The sequence below is a fragment of the Centruroides sculpturatus genome, unplaced genomic scaffold, assembly GCF_000671375.1.
Source record: "Centruroides sculpturatus isolate CEXI.00-Female unplaced genomic scaffold, Cexi_2.0 scaffold46, whole genome shotgun sequence".
In the NCBI taxonomy this organism is placed as follows: Eukaryota; Metazoa; Arthropoda; class Arachnida; order Scorpiones; family Buthidae; genus Centruroides; species Centruroides sculpturatus.
In genome coordinates, this window is record NW_019384418.1 from 727,198 (window position 1) to 740,805 (window position 13,608).

At 27.2% G+C, this 13,608-nt stretch overlaps 2 protein-coding genes across 3 annotated transcripts in view; one reads left to right on the forward strand and one right to left on the reverse strand.

The window, feature by feature from the left end:
- Nucleotides 1-1,649: 1,649 nt before the first annotated feature.
- LOC111619299 (solute carrier family 13 member 5-like) lies at nucleotides 1,650-11,070 on the forward strand. Of its 2 annotated transcripts, none has more exons than XM_023360995.1 (13): nucleotides 1,650-1,861; nucleotides 4,411-4,560; nucleotides 4,651-4,766; nucleotides 4,849-4,982; nucleotides 5,128-5,167; nucleotides 5,281-5,409; nucleotides 5,545-5,664; nucleotides 5,972-6,049; nucleotides 6,131-6,241; nucleotides 6,314-6,494; nucleotides 8,535-8,696; nucleotides 8,856-8,993; nucleotides 10,933-11,070. In XM_023360995.1, exons 1-13 carry the CDS (start codon nucleotides 1,757-1,759, stop codon nucleotides 10,945-10,947), a joined length of 1,479 nt encoding a protein of 492 aa, XP_023216763.1. In that variant the 5' UTR covers nucleotides 1,650-1,756; the 3' UTR covers nucleotides 10,948-11,070. The 2 variants fall into 2 exon arrangements, with proteins under 2 accessions (XP_023216763.1, XP_023216762.1); XM_023360994.1 differs by lacking the exon at nucleotides 10,933-11,070 and adding an exon at nucleotides 9,162-9,369.
- LOC111619264 (endothelin-converting enzyme 1-like) overlaps nucleotides 10,963-13,608 on the reverse strand; it is a gene marked incomplete at its 5' end in the record, with an annotated part of 29,660 nt that continues 27,014 nt past the window's right edge. Inside the window, 2 exons of the mRNA XM_023360945.1 lie at nucleotides 10,963-11,095; nucleotides 11,165-11,235. Of these exons, the coding sequence (XP_023216713.1) occupies nucleotides 10,993-11,095; nucleotides 11,165-11,235 (174 nt within the window). The remainder of the gene's footprint in view (nucleotides 11,096-11,164; nucleotides 11,236-13,608) is intronic.

Below are 13,608 nucleotides of genomic sequence, written 5' to 3' on the forward strand. Positions count from 1 at the left end.
TTCATATTATTACATGTAATGGGTTTAAATCAGCGATTCCCAACCTGTGGTACGCGTACCCCTAGGGGTACGTGATAGATTGTTTAGGGGTACAGAAAAAAGTTAGTTATTATGGCCGAAAAAATAATATATTATGTATCACAAACTAATAGTATTAAAAATTATTAGGTAAGTATGTTCCTTGCAACAATCACAAATTTATTTTGCATTTTTTCATTTACTTTTTTTTTCTTTAATTTAAAGTTACAATATGTAAAATTAACAATACGGGTACTCACTAAATTTCTTAAATGAGGGGTACAATCTAGAGATATGACATGTCACGGGGTACACTAATGAAAAAAGGTTGGGAACCACTGGTNTTTTCTGTGAGGATGGACTAAAGTAGATCATCATCTATCTATCTATATAAATAAAAATGTAATGTTCGTTTGTTCCTACCAATTCCTTTGAAATTTTCACACAACGCTGCATTCGAATACGCACGTGTTTTTATATAATATACGTGTCGAAATTCCCCCCACTGGGGGGAGATGAACAGGATTAAGGCTTACCATAAAGAACTCTGCTTCTATTTCTACTATTTTAGATGCGGTTTTTTGTGTTTTTGATTCCGTTTTAATAGGGCACGCCAAGAGAATGTACACTAAAAAGAAATTTTTCGAAAAATTTCCCCCCACACGGGGGAAGTGTTATATATTTATACACTTTGAGCCACAACAACGCGTGGCGGGGTCTGCTAGTATATTATATAATTATAACATACAGTATGTTTAATTGTTATAAACTATTTGAAATTTCTGACATTTTTTAAAAGGAATATTAAAGGAAACAAAAACATTATATGAATCGAATTATTTTTCTTGCTTCACTATGGATTGATACAGATTCAAGATCAAATAAATCGGCTCCTTTTGTTCCCCACAAAAACTATAATAAATAAAACCTCAATCGTTTGAAATGATCGGAAAATTAAGAAAAATTTTAATATCTCAAGTCTCTAATGTAATAGGTTATCGTTAATGTTGAATATATAATTATTTTTAGTTCTTATCCTATTAATATGATTAACAAAATTGCTAATTTTATTAGCAAAACAAAAATTTAAGCGCTAAATTTATTATCAAATTAAAGTAGCTGATTATTGCAAAACTTATTGTAATTATTGTAACTTATTGTAAACTTATTATAATTATTGTAAAACTTAGAGAAATACAGTTTCAATTTGCTTTATAACCAAGTTATAAAATTCTTTATTTAGGAAGTGAGAACAGGAATTATCATCTTTTTAATATATACATTCTGGCTGTTCGAAATTATACCTCCTGTTATTACGGCATTAATGCCTTTAGTCTTGTTTCCATTTCTACATATCATCGAAACTAAAGTTGTATGTGAATTATATATGAATGTATGTAAAATTATTTTTAAATAAAATCTACTAAATTTAATTTTAAAACTGTTAATTGATAAAACAATTATTTAAAAATTTATTTATTAGGATTCCATCATCTTGTTTTTAGGAGGACTTATAGCATCAAATGCTATTCAAAGTTCTAACTTACATAAAAGAGCAACTTTTACTTTTAATATTTATATTAATATCATTAGAATATTATAATTTGAAATTAATTTTTAAATTTCACTGAACGAATGTTCGTTTGAATACAAGTATTCGAATATTCGATAGTAGTTGTCAAACGTAAACGTAGGTCAAAAAGTAATTAGTAGAAATTTGATAATTAATGAGTTCATAATGATAAGTAACTTTAAGAAATGTATTACAAAACTGAAAGAATTAAGACCATATATTGGAATGCTTATGCTTTTATTTATTATCCCAGGTTTTAAATTTTCGGAGGTAAGATTTTCTAAAAATATTTTTATTTAAAACATATACACTAAAACATGTGAACAAGAGCCAATGACACAAACATCAATGGCCGTTGTTTGATGTTATTTTGTATGCATTCCAAAGAAAAAACAGTTTCTGGAAAAATACAGTGGAACTTTCAATACAGGCCACTTTTAGACAGTGGCCTATATTGAAGGTTCCACCGTATAACTTTCAAAATTTAAATTACGATACAATTCAACATTTTGTAAATAAATTATTAACGTGTGAAATTTGTGAAAATATATTTATTTCTGATGTAATTAAAAAAGTATTTTAATATTTTTTCGAGATCAGATTACAAATAGTCTTTCTAAACACAAAAGAAATTTTTAAAATTTAAATAACGATATTTTTGAAGAAACTTAACAACTACAATCTCTACGTATTTATTATTCGAAAATTTTAGATAAATTTGAAAAAAAATTACATTTTAAAATTTATTAATAACTCGGTAAAATAATATAAAGAATTAATTATTTATGAATTACTTGCAAATAAACAATCTTTAAAATGTAGCAGAAAAATGTATTTAAATAAAATTTTAACGGTTTTAAATCTTCTGAAACCGTGTTGTTTAAATTTCTTTGATTCACTATCATAAGGTGTGTTTCTATTTCAACACTTGGCGGTATTCCATCTTTATTTAGTTTAAATTTTAACGGCTTTTTAAATTTAGTTTTAAAGTTCGAATATGTATAAAAATTCAAATTTCTATTGTCCGTTTCCTATAACTTCGTGCATGCTTCCCCAAGAAATTCCCAAATAGTTCACAAAATTCAGGACCCTTTGCTAACAATTGTTAAACTTTCAATCACAGATATTATTAAATCATTTAGCTTGAAAACACAGTAATAGTGAAAGGCGACAAGCTGCAGCACTCCTCTATCAAATGGTTGAAATGGTTGAAACACAGTAATTAAATTGTCAGTTTTTCATAACGAGCAACAAGAAATTTGATTTGTAAAAAAATGTGTGGTACAGTATATGAAGGGAAGTTGTGATTGGCTGAAAGTAAACATCGTCTTTCTTCTTCCTTCCGAAAGTAGTTCAGAAATGGCGATAGTTACGGGAAGGACAGACGACAGTATCATTTTGTTAGAATATTTCCTCAACTTTTCTCTTCGAGACTAAATTTATAATAATTGACATAACATTTTTAATAGAACACTGCTGTTGCTTTTACAACAGTGCAGAAGGATAAACTTTGTAGCGTACAAAGATGAGGTGGCCTTTTTTTCTTCTTCATTTCATGCACAAAGTTACAGAGAACGGACTATAGTCTATACTCTATAGAACTTATAAGAATGGATCAATAAATAGCCATCCAATAAGCATATTTTATGTTGCTTTTGGTTGATTATTTATTGAATTATCGTTATCTATACTATTATATAAAGAGACAACGTATTTTTCGTTTGTGACCACTAACCGTGAAAACTACTGAACCAATCCTTACCAAATTTTAACTGTAGCATCTTTATGACCCCCGGAATGTTTACCACTAATCAAACCTGCAGATTTTTTATTAATTAAATAAAACTACAATGGATTTTTGTCTAGGTTTGGCTTTTATGTCCAACAGATGGCGCTACGAGTATGACGCCCTAAGTTTGCTTTTCTGTGAGGATGGACTAAAGTAGATCATCATCTATCTATCTATATAAATAAAAATGTAATGTTCGTTTGTTCCTACCAATTCCTTTGAAATTTTCACACAACGCTGCATTCGAATACGCACGTGTTTTTATATAATATACGTGTCGAAATTCCCCCCACTGGGGGGAGATGAACAGGATTAAGGCTTACCATAAAGAACTCTGCTTCTATTTCTACTATTTTAGATGCGGTTTTTTGTGTTTTTGATTCCGTTTTAATAGGGCACGCCAAGAGAATGTACACTAAAAAGAAATTTTTCGAAAAATTTCCCCCCACACGGGGGAAGTGTTATATATTTATACACTTTGAGCCACAACAACGCGTGGCGGGGTCTGCTAGTATATTATATAATTATAACATACAGTATGTTTAATTGTTATAAACTGTTTGAAATTTCTGACATTTTTTAAAAGGAATATTAAAGGAAACAAAAACATTATATGAATCGAATTATTTTTCTTGCTTCACTATGGATTGATACAGATTCAAGATCAAATAAATCGGCTCCTTTTGTTCCCCACAAAAACTATAATAAATAAAACCTCAATCGTTTGAAATGATCGGAAAATTAAGAAAAATTTTAATATCTCAAGTCTCTAATGTAATAGGTTATCGTTAATGTTGAATATATAATTATTTTTAGTTCTTATCCTATTAATATGATTAACAAAATTGCTAATTTTATTAGCAAAACAAAAATTTAAGCGCTAAATTTATTATCAAATTAAAGTAGCTGATTATTGCAAAACTTATTGTAATTATTGTAACTTATTGTAAACTTATTATAATTATTGTAAAACTTAGAGAAATACAGTTTCAATTTGCTTTATAACCAAGTTATAAAATTCTTTATTTAGGAAGTGAGAACAGGAATTATCATCTTTTTAATATATACATTCTGGCTGTTCGAAATTATACCTCCTGTTATTACGGCATTAATGCCTTTAGTCTTGTTTCCATTTCTACATATCATCGAAACTAAAGTTGTATGTGAATTATATATGAATGTATGTAAAATTATTTTTAAATAAAATCTACTAAATTTAATTTTAAAACTGTTAATTGATAAAACAATTATTTAAAAATTTATTTATTAGGATTCCATCATCTTGTTTTTAGGAGGACTTATAGCATCAAATGCTATTCAAAGTTCTAACTTACATAAAAGAGCAACTTTTACTTTCATGATATTAATGAATAAAGGTGCTCCTTGGTTAGTGTTAATTTATTATAAAAATTTTCATATATTCTTTTTAAATATATATATATATATAATAATTAATTATTATGGTTAGGTTAATACTCGGATTTATGTTAAACTCTATGTTTTTATCGTTATGGATATCTAATACTGTAACAACAATGCTAATGGTAGCTGTTGCAGAAGAAATTTTAGATAACATTAGAAGTAAATCAGTGAGCAATGAACGTAAGTAATAAAAATTTGTTAATTATCTTCGAAATTTTCCTAATATTTTAAGTTTTATATTTTGAAAAACATTTTTTTAACTGATTAAGATTATTTTTCATTATTAATTTTTCAACATAATAGTTTATTTATTTTTTAAACACAGCATTAAATGAAAATAAGGAAGATGATTTCCAGAATGAAGCGTAAATAGTGAAATTTTATATCTCATATATTAATTTTAGTTTCCAAATAGTTTCATAATTTTTTTACGTTTTTTTGAGACGAAATTTAACTATAAAAAGTTTATAATTTTTAGAGGCGTTTTACAATTTAAAAGAATAAAACAAGCATTAATGTTGAGCATAACTTATGCATCAAGTATAGGAGGTATGGGAACATTAGTAAGCACTGGATCAAATATTTTATTCAAAGAATATATAAAAGAGTAAGTATTAATTTTGTTTTTTTTTTAATTTTAAAAAGTATAATTATTAATATTATACTCTTTATGTCAGTTTAAAAATGTTTGAAAAATGACAATCATACCTGTAGTTAGTAAATAATATAAATTTATTTTCAGATATTTTCCAGGATCGACAGAGATCACTTTTGCTTCGTGGATTATATATAATATTCCTGGAATGTTTTTACTAATGTTAAGTGGTTGGGCTTTGGTGACTTACGTAGTCATGAAATATAAGTAAATATTTCATATTATATTTATAATTTATACATTTTTATATTTCCATTTCTTATATAATTCATACAAGCGAATTTCGCAAATCACTGTTTGAATTATATACAGTGCTTTTATAGAACTATTGGTCTATATTGCATATTTAAAATATTTATATAAAAGTAATTATTTTCAATATAGAGTCATACTCCTAAATGCAACAATGATAAACAATTAAATGAGAAATATAATTAAATTATGAAACTTCCTATTTTGCTGTTGTTTTGTAACTAATTTTATTTTATATTAAAAATTTTCATATAATATTAAGCAAACAAAAAGAAGAAACCCGTGATAATATTATAAAAGAAGTTGTTTATCAGGAATATGTTAGCTTAGGAATTTTAACGTAAGCTTTTAATACTTCTATGTTTAGATTTAAATTCATTAATTAAATTTTTAAACAATTTTTCACATTTTTATGTTGAAGCTTTCAGGAAAAATTCCTACTTGCATTAGGATTTTTCATTTTAATAACACTGTGGTTCCGAAATCCTAAATATATGCCAGGTTGGGTGGCATTATTTAAACAAGAAGAAATGTAAATGTTTTAAAATTTGAAAATTTAATATTTAATAATATAAATTAACTAAATACAATAAAAATATTTCAGACTTGTAAATGATTCAGTTCCTATAATTGCTGCTGTGATATTATTTTTCATTATTCCAGTAGATCCAAAACATTTCTTACAGAGTCCGGCAATATTAAATTGGAAATTAGTCCGAACAAATACATCTTGGGAAGTCATTATATTAATAGGAGGAGGATTTGCTTTGGCTAAAGGACTTGAAGTAAGCATTTTGAAATATTACTTCTTAATGTATATTCAAATCAATACGATTTATCAAATGTTTTGTATTTATTACTATGTTTAATATCTTTTGATGTCGTACTTTCTTGTACTGAAAAATAAGAAAAATTGTATATAACTGAAAGTTAGAATATCATCTAAGTTATTTAGGTTAAATTTATCAAATAAGAAAAAAAAAAGCATTCTAAAAAATGATGTATACTATTTTAATTAACTAATTTTTAAACAGTTTCATTAATATATTTAAGTGCATTCTATTTTAAAGGTAGAGGAAGTGAGTGACTATTCCATAAAAATTAATTGAAATGTAAAAACATTGTTCTTGGTTGTACGATTGACGTAGAAGGGATTTTATACACTGAAAATAATGTTAAGTAGTAAAACTTGTGGAAAGGAATAATAAAGCAAGAAATAATCATCTTAATGTTTTAATAATCAGGCGTAATGTAAGATTACTAAAATACTTGTATTTACTCGCGTATAATACGGTCTCGCATATAGGACGAGGTGTGACTTTAAAGATAAAAAAAAAAAAAAATTAGACTTATTAATACAATTCAAATTTTATTTCGTTTAATCACTCATAAAATATTATAAATGCACATATTAAGCTTGTTTTCTTGACGCTATCACCTTTTGTCTACTCGGATCAAAGCTTTGTTATACCCCGTTCGCACCGAGCACTTCGATCTAGATTGTGGCTTAAGTCGGAGAGAGTTCCGCGGTGCGAACGCTCTCGACCGTTTCAATATCGACTGAAACGAGGCTAAATCGCGATCGACTGGAGAGAGTTCTCGAAACTAGATCCAGTTATAAGAGAGATCCCACAATCCCACGCGCGCGAGAAAATACAAGATGGCTGCTGAACATGTGTCCGGTTATCGACAGAAAAATAAAAAAGACATCTGGAGAGACGATGACATCTGTTTATTATTAGATATACGGCAAGAAAAAGTATTTATTTCTAACCAAAACTTCCATTTTGTTTGTTGGTGTTCGTGACTTACCGCGTAGTTATGTCAATTTTATCATCGCGTGTAATAGCCGGGTTCTTCTCAAGCGAGTTACCTGTGCGAACAGCACGACGTTCCACTGGCGACAGTCACAATCCAGATTGTGGGTAAATCGAGATCGAAGTGAGTCGTGGATTGTGTGCGAACGGGGTATTACAATTCTCCTACTGTCACTGCAGAAAGCATTGTCCTCTGATCCCTCGAGGGCATTTGAAATGCAGTATTTCCTGAATGACTATTCACTGTCAGCTGTTGAGGAATGCTTTTCTACTCACCTTATATCCTCGTAGCAAAACCAAAATATTATAATGCATGACAGGAAAATGTTTATTTTTAATAATTTAGAATATTCAAATATTTATTAAAAAATACCAATTTAACTAACATAAAATAACTACATTTATAATCATTGCTAAGTGACCAGCTATTTTCGGACCATCTCTGAAAGCGACATTCGCCTTGACTTCGATAGCACCTTGCTATAATGACAGCATGAATTATATACGGTACACAAAACTTATTGCAAAAATGCAAAGAATTATTCGCTCGCGCGTATAGGACGACCTAGTTTTTCAAGCAGTGAAAAATGAATAAAAACCTCGTCTTATACGCGAGTAAATACCATAATTGAATGCTTATATCTATGTTTTTACATTCTATATAAATTTAGTTACTTCATGCAATGATGTATGCATGCAATAAATCTAAATACCTGTGTTATCAAAGTAATTTGCTATCAATATTTGATTATGTATTATGTATATTATTTTTACATGTGATGGCTAGACTCCACGAAGATATAATAATTTACAAGTTACTTATCTGTCTTATCATTCGAACTTTCTATATAACAGAAAGAGTAGTTGTTGGAAACCTTAGATTATTCTGTAAAGAGGATGTAGCTTAGTGTATAAATAAGTATAAGTATTTTAAACTAAATATACTAAAATAAAATACATAATATTGATTTGTTTATAATCTTCATATATATTTATATTTATTTTTAGGTGTCAGGATTGAATAAAATTTTTGGCAGTTGGGTTTTAAAAATGCATATCCTTCCTGTAAATCTTATGTTAGCAATAATTGTTTTATTAACAATTATGCTAACTGAATTCTTCAATAATATTTCAGTAGCAGCGTTAATGTTACCAATAATTACAGAAGTAGTAAGAGAACTTTCTTATGTTCTTATGTTGTATATAATTATTGTATGTTACCTAATCAATATATTCAATATAATTAGTAATCACTTTAATTAATTAAACAAATCAAAATTATGCTTTGATTTATAAGTGATTACATTCCTTTATTTTATTTTTTGATAGACTTTAGCTCTGAAAATCAATCCAATTAAATTTTTCATACCAATTACATTAGCATCGTCATATAGCTTTTCGTTACCTACAGCTAGTCAAGCTAATGAAATTGTTCGTAAAGCAGGAGAACTCAAAGTATTTCAAATGGTACTTTATAATTATAATATAAAATTTATTCAAATATAATTTATTAAGTTATTTTTCATTTTCTATAGTTTGTTAATATAGTTTTGTTTAATACAACGTTGTTTCTAATCATTAAGGTAAATTAATTATAGATTTAACAATATTATTTTCATTTTTGTATTTTTCAAGGTGATTCCAGGTATTTGCATGAATCTGATAGCTTATTTTCTGCAACTCTTCTTCATTAACACCTTCGGCAATATAATGTTCATGTTAAATGAATATCCAAAATGGGCTGCAAAACGATTTACTGAATTTGATTTATTGAAAATTAATGATACTTATACATTCTATTAACATTATTTAAATTCTGTTATATTTATATTTTCCATGAATATTTATTTTTGTTAATTAAATTAAATAAAACATTTCAATTGAAAAAAAATGTTAATGAACGGATAATAAACATTTAAAAAAACGTAATATTCTACCAATATGTTCCATAATACAGTGGTACCTCAGGTTACGAACGCCCCAGCATACGAATTTTTCAGGATACGACATGAAATTTGAACATATTTTTGCTCCACGATACGAACAAAAACTCACCATACGACGTTACATTAGTTCGCATTTTTCATTTGTTNAATTAATTATAGATTTAACAATATTATTTTCATTTTTGTATTTTTCAAGGTGATTCCAGGTATTTGCATGAATCTGATAGCTTATTTTCTGCAACTCTTCTTCATTAACACCTTCGGCAATATAATGTTCATGTTAAATGAATATCCAAAATGGGCTGCAAAACGATTTACTGAATTTGATTTATTGAAAATTAATGATACTTATACATTCTATTAACATCATTTAAATTCTGTTATATTTATATTTTCCATGAATATTTATTTTTGTTAATTAAATTAAATAAACCATTACAATTGAAAAAAATGTTAATGAACTGATAATAAACATTTAAAAAAATGTAATATTCTACCAATATGTTTCATAATATATTTTTCGAAACAGACTCCATTTTTATCCGGATGCTTTTCTCTCCAATTTCATAATTGTAGAAATCATATTAAAATAACTCGTAGACAACAGATTTATCATCGTTACATATTTCCGCCATTTTGGGAAAACAAATAATAATTATAACTTTAAATACTGTACATTTTTTCACATCACTGTTCAACTTGACTAATCTCATTGTACGAACTATTAAAAATTGAAAATCTTCTTTATAATTTTATCTCCAATAACGTATTGTATTCTATTATACTGCAATGACGACTTTTATTTATAAAATTATAATAAATTATTTTATCAGAAAAACTATAAATTTACTGCTGTTTAGTTCTGCTTCAAAAAATTTTGTTCTTTTACAATTTGTTTTCAGTGACTCATTATGTATCGTATTTCTTATATATTTATTCATAACTATATAAGAAATATAATATAATAAATAAAGAAATCGTTAAGTTTACTAAATTGTAATATATCTATTTATAAATATACATAATTTGAAGATTATTTTCTAGTTATTGATTTGTATTTTGAGAATATTATATTTATGCTATGCATACATTCTTTTCAAATATAAAATATTGATAGATTACTTAAATATGTCTTGTTGTGAGCAAATCGTCTACATTTTTAATTTAAATTTAAAAAAGAACATAAATCATTTGAATTAAATTTATTTTAATTACTTGAGAAGAAAAATTAAAGTCAAAGTGGATTCAGTTTTATCAATATGGGAGTTTAAACAAATTAATACAATTCTAAAACTATTGAATAATTGTAAAGAAGCACAATTGCACTACGAAACTTTTTAAGAATAAAATTTCCTCTTAAGTTTATATAATATGGCAAATACGATATGAAACATTAGATGTTAGATTTCATATATTTTATTTATTGCACTTCTTTAAAAAATACTTTTATCAAATTTTAGCGCAACAACGTCTAGTAATTGAATTTTTTAATGTTGATGACACTTATGAGAATAATAATTCTATCCCCACATTCTGCACTTGTGCTCAGGATTCATATAACTGTTTAAGGGACAGTTGAAAACTTCAGAAAATTCCGGAGAATTCATTAAAGGTATAAGAAGCCTGATTAAAAAAATATAAGTAAGAGTTGATTACAAATAATTTGTTACTTTTTAGTTGATGTTTTCTTACCTGTATTTTCCAGGGCTGTGTGCATCAAATTCAAATGTTTTCTTCAATGATTCTACTATTTCGCACCACATCTATAATGTAATAATTTGTAATTTTTAAAACTTACCAATTATTTACAAAAAATATATTTCTGATAGGACTATTTTAACTTTCTTTTGCATTGGATGGCGGACGAGTAGCCTACAATAAAAGGTCGAATTCGCCATGGAATCGTTATTACCTCAACAGCGTGTGAAAGGACCGAATGAAATAGACTCATCCAGTTTGTATAGTCTACTAAGAAATATATATTTTTAAATCTAAATTCGTCCTGGCAATTTTTTAAAATATTTTAAACGTATCAATTATAATATATGCATTGAATAAAATTTTTGGCAGTTGGGTTTTAAAAATGCATATCCTTCCTGTAAATCTTATGTTAGCAATAATTGTTTTATTAACAATTATGCTAACTGAATTCTTCAATAATATTTCAGTAGCAGCGTTAATGTTACCAATAATTACAGAAGTAGTAAGAGAACTTTCTTATGTTCTTATGTTGTATATAATTATTGTATGTTACCTAATCAATATATTCAATATAATTAGTAATCACTTTAATTAATTAAACAAATCAAAATTATGCTTTGATTTATAAGTGATTACATTCCTTTATTTTATATTTTGATAGACTTTAGCTCTGAAAATCAATCCAATTAAATTTTTCATACCAATTACATTAGCATCGTCATATAGCTTTTCGTTACCTACAGCTAGTCAAGCTAATGAAATTGTTCGTAAAGCAGGAGAACTCAAAGTATTTCAAATGGTACTTTATAATTATAATATAAAATTTATTCAAATATAATTTATTAAGTTATTTTTCATTTTCTATAGTTTGTTAATATAGTTTTGTTTAATACAACGTTGTTTCTAATCATTAAGGTAAATTAATTATAGATTTAACAATATTATTTTCATTTTTGTATTTTTCAAGGTGATTCCAGGTATTTGCATGAATCTGATAGCTTATTTTCTGCAACTCTTCTTCATTAACACCTTCGGCAATATAATGTTCATGTTAAATGAATATCCAAAATGGGCTGCAAAACGATTTACTGAATTTGATTTATNACTTCTACGAGCTACTCTCGCTCCGTTTGTTTTTTACAACCTCTTTTCGTCCCGCCACCTCAACATCTACACAATTACATTTCGTTTATTTGAATCGTCAACATATATTACATTACATTTAATGTTTATTTAAATCATCAACATATATCATATTACATTTCTACTTCAGATATACTAATAATACATTCTAATAATACTAATATATCCTAAAAATAGTAGATTGTCATTGGCAACGGCAAAAGAGTGGAAACATCATTCGCACTTGTTCGAAAAAAGTCCATTGTTCGTCTCACGCAACTGCCGAACGGAAAGTCCGTTGTTCTCAGCAAGTCCGTTGCTCGAGTCACGTAACGGTCAAACAGAAAGTCCGTTATTCGCAGCGTCCGTTATTCGAGGCGTACGTTATACGAGGCACCACTGTATTTCAGTGTATAAATATGATTACAAAGAAAATACAAGATTTGAGAGATTTCGTACAACTGAGAATTCTCGAACGACAAATAATAATTCAAAGCTTAAAAATATTTTGAAGAGATTTGGAATCGATCGAATCTGATTCTCTAAACGAATAGTTTAATATTAAAAAAATTTCGAGAAGTTATTTGTCGGCCACGTTCCTCCCACTCGGCTGTTCCATTGAGGGCATAGCCGAACTTACTAAGGATTTGAAAATAGGCCCTCTTATTGTCCACATAATGAAAAGTTAGAAAAAATTATTCTAGGAATTGATTTGCAATATTTTGGCTTTGGTATGAAATTAAGATGATTGTTTTTAGGATGAAAACTTGAGTAACACAAAATATATCCTCGCCATTTAAAATATTTACCTGTAGGTTGATGGTTTAATTGATATTATCAATCACGCTGTGCTGAGTTAAACAGTTTCCTGTCTTGCTTCATTTATTAACTATTTCTTCCTATTTATATTTTCAGCTATCATTTTTACTTTCCCGGCTGTTATATATAACAAATAAAATGTTTGGCGATACGGCTAAAAATAACTTCCCAGAATTTTATATTTTTGGACATCTTGAAACTTCGAGAAATGCAAAAAAGTTTGAGGTAATTTCTGTATGTGTGTATGAGGAGCACGATTTTGTTTGCCCTGTTTGAGGCTTAATAACTCCTATGCTTTTTGTGTAAAATCTCTGAAATTTTTCAGAGAGGTTTATTTATTATGGAGATTGATGCTATTTAAAGTTTGGTGATTAAAGGTCGGGATAAAGAGATAAATGGGTCGTGTGTATCTCCAATAGGGTCACACTTAATGACGATTTTACTCGTTATTAGCATTTTATAAATATAATATTTTATAAATATAAAATATTAAT

Coding starts and splice junctions, on each gene's coding strand:
- LOC111619299 (XM_023360994.1), top strand. CDS start 1,757: ATGATAAGTAACTTTAAGAAATGTATTACAAAACTGAAAGAATTAAGA. Junction 1,862..4,410: donor CAGGTTTTAAATTTTCGGAG/GTAAGATTTTCT, acceptor TTCTTTATTTAG/GAAGTGAGAACAGGAATTAT. Junction 4,767..4,848: donor ATGAATAAAGGTGCTCCTTG/GTTAGTGTTAAT, acceptor TATTATGGTTAG/GTTAATACTCGGATTTATGT.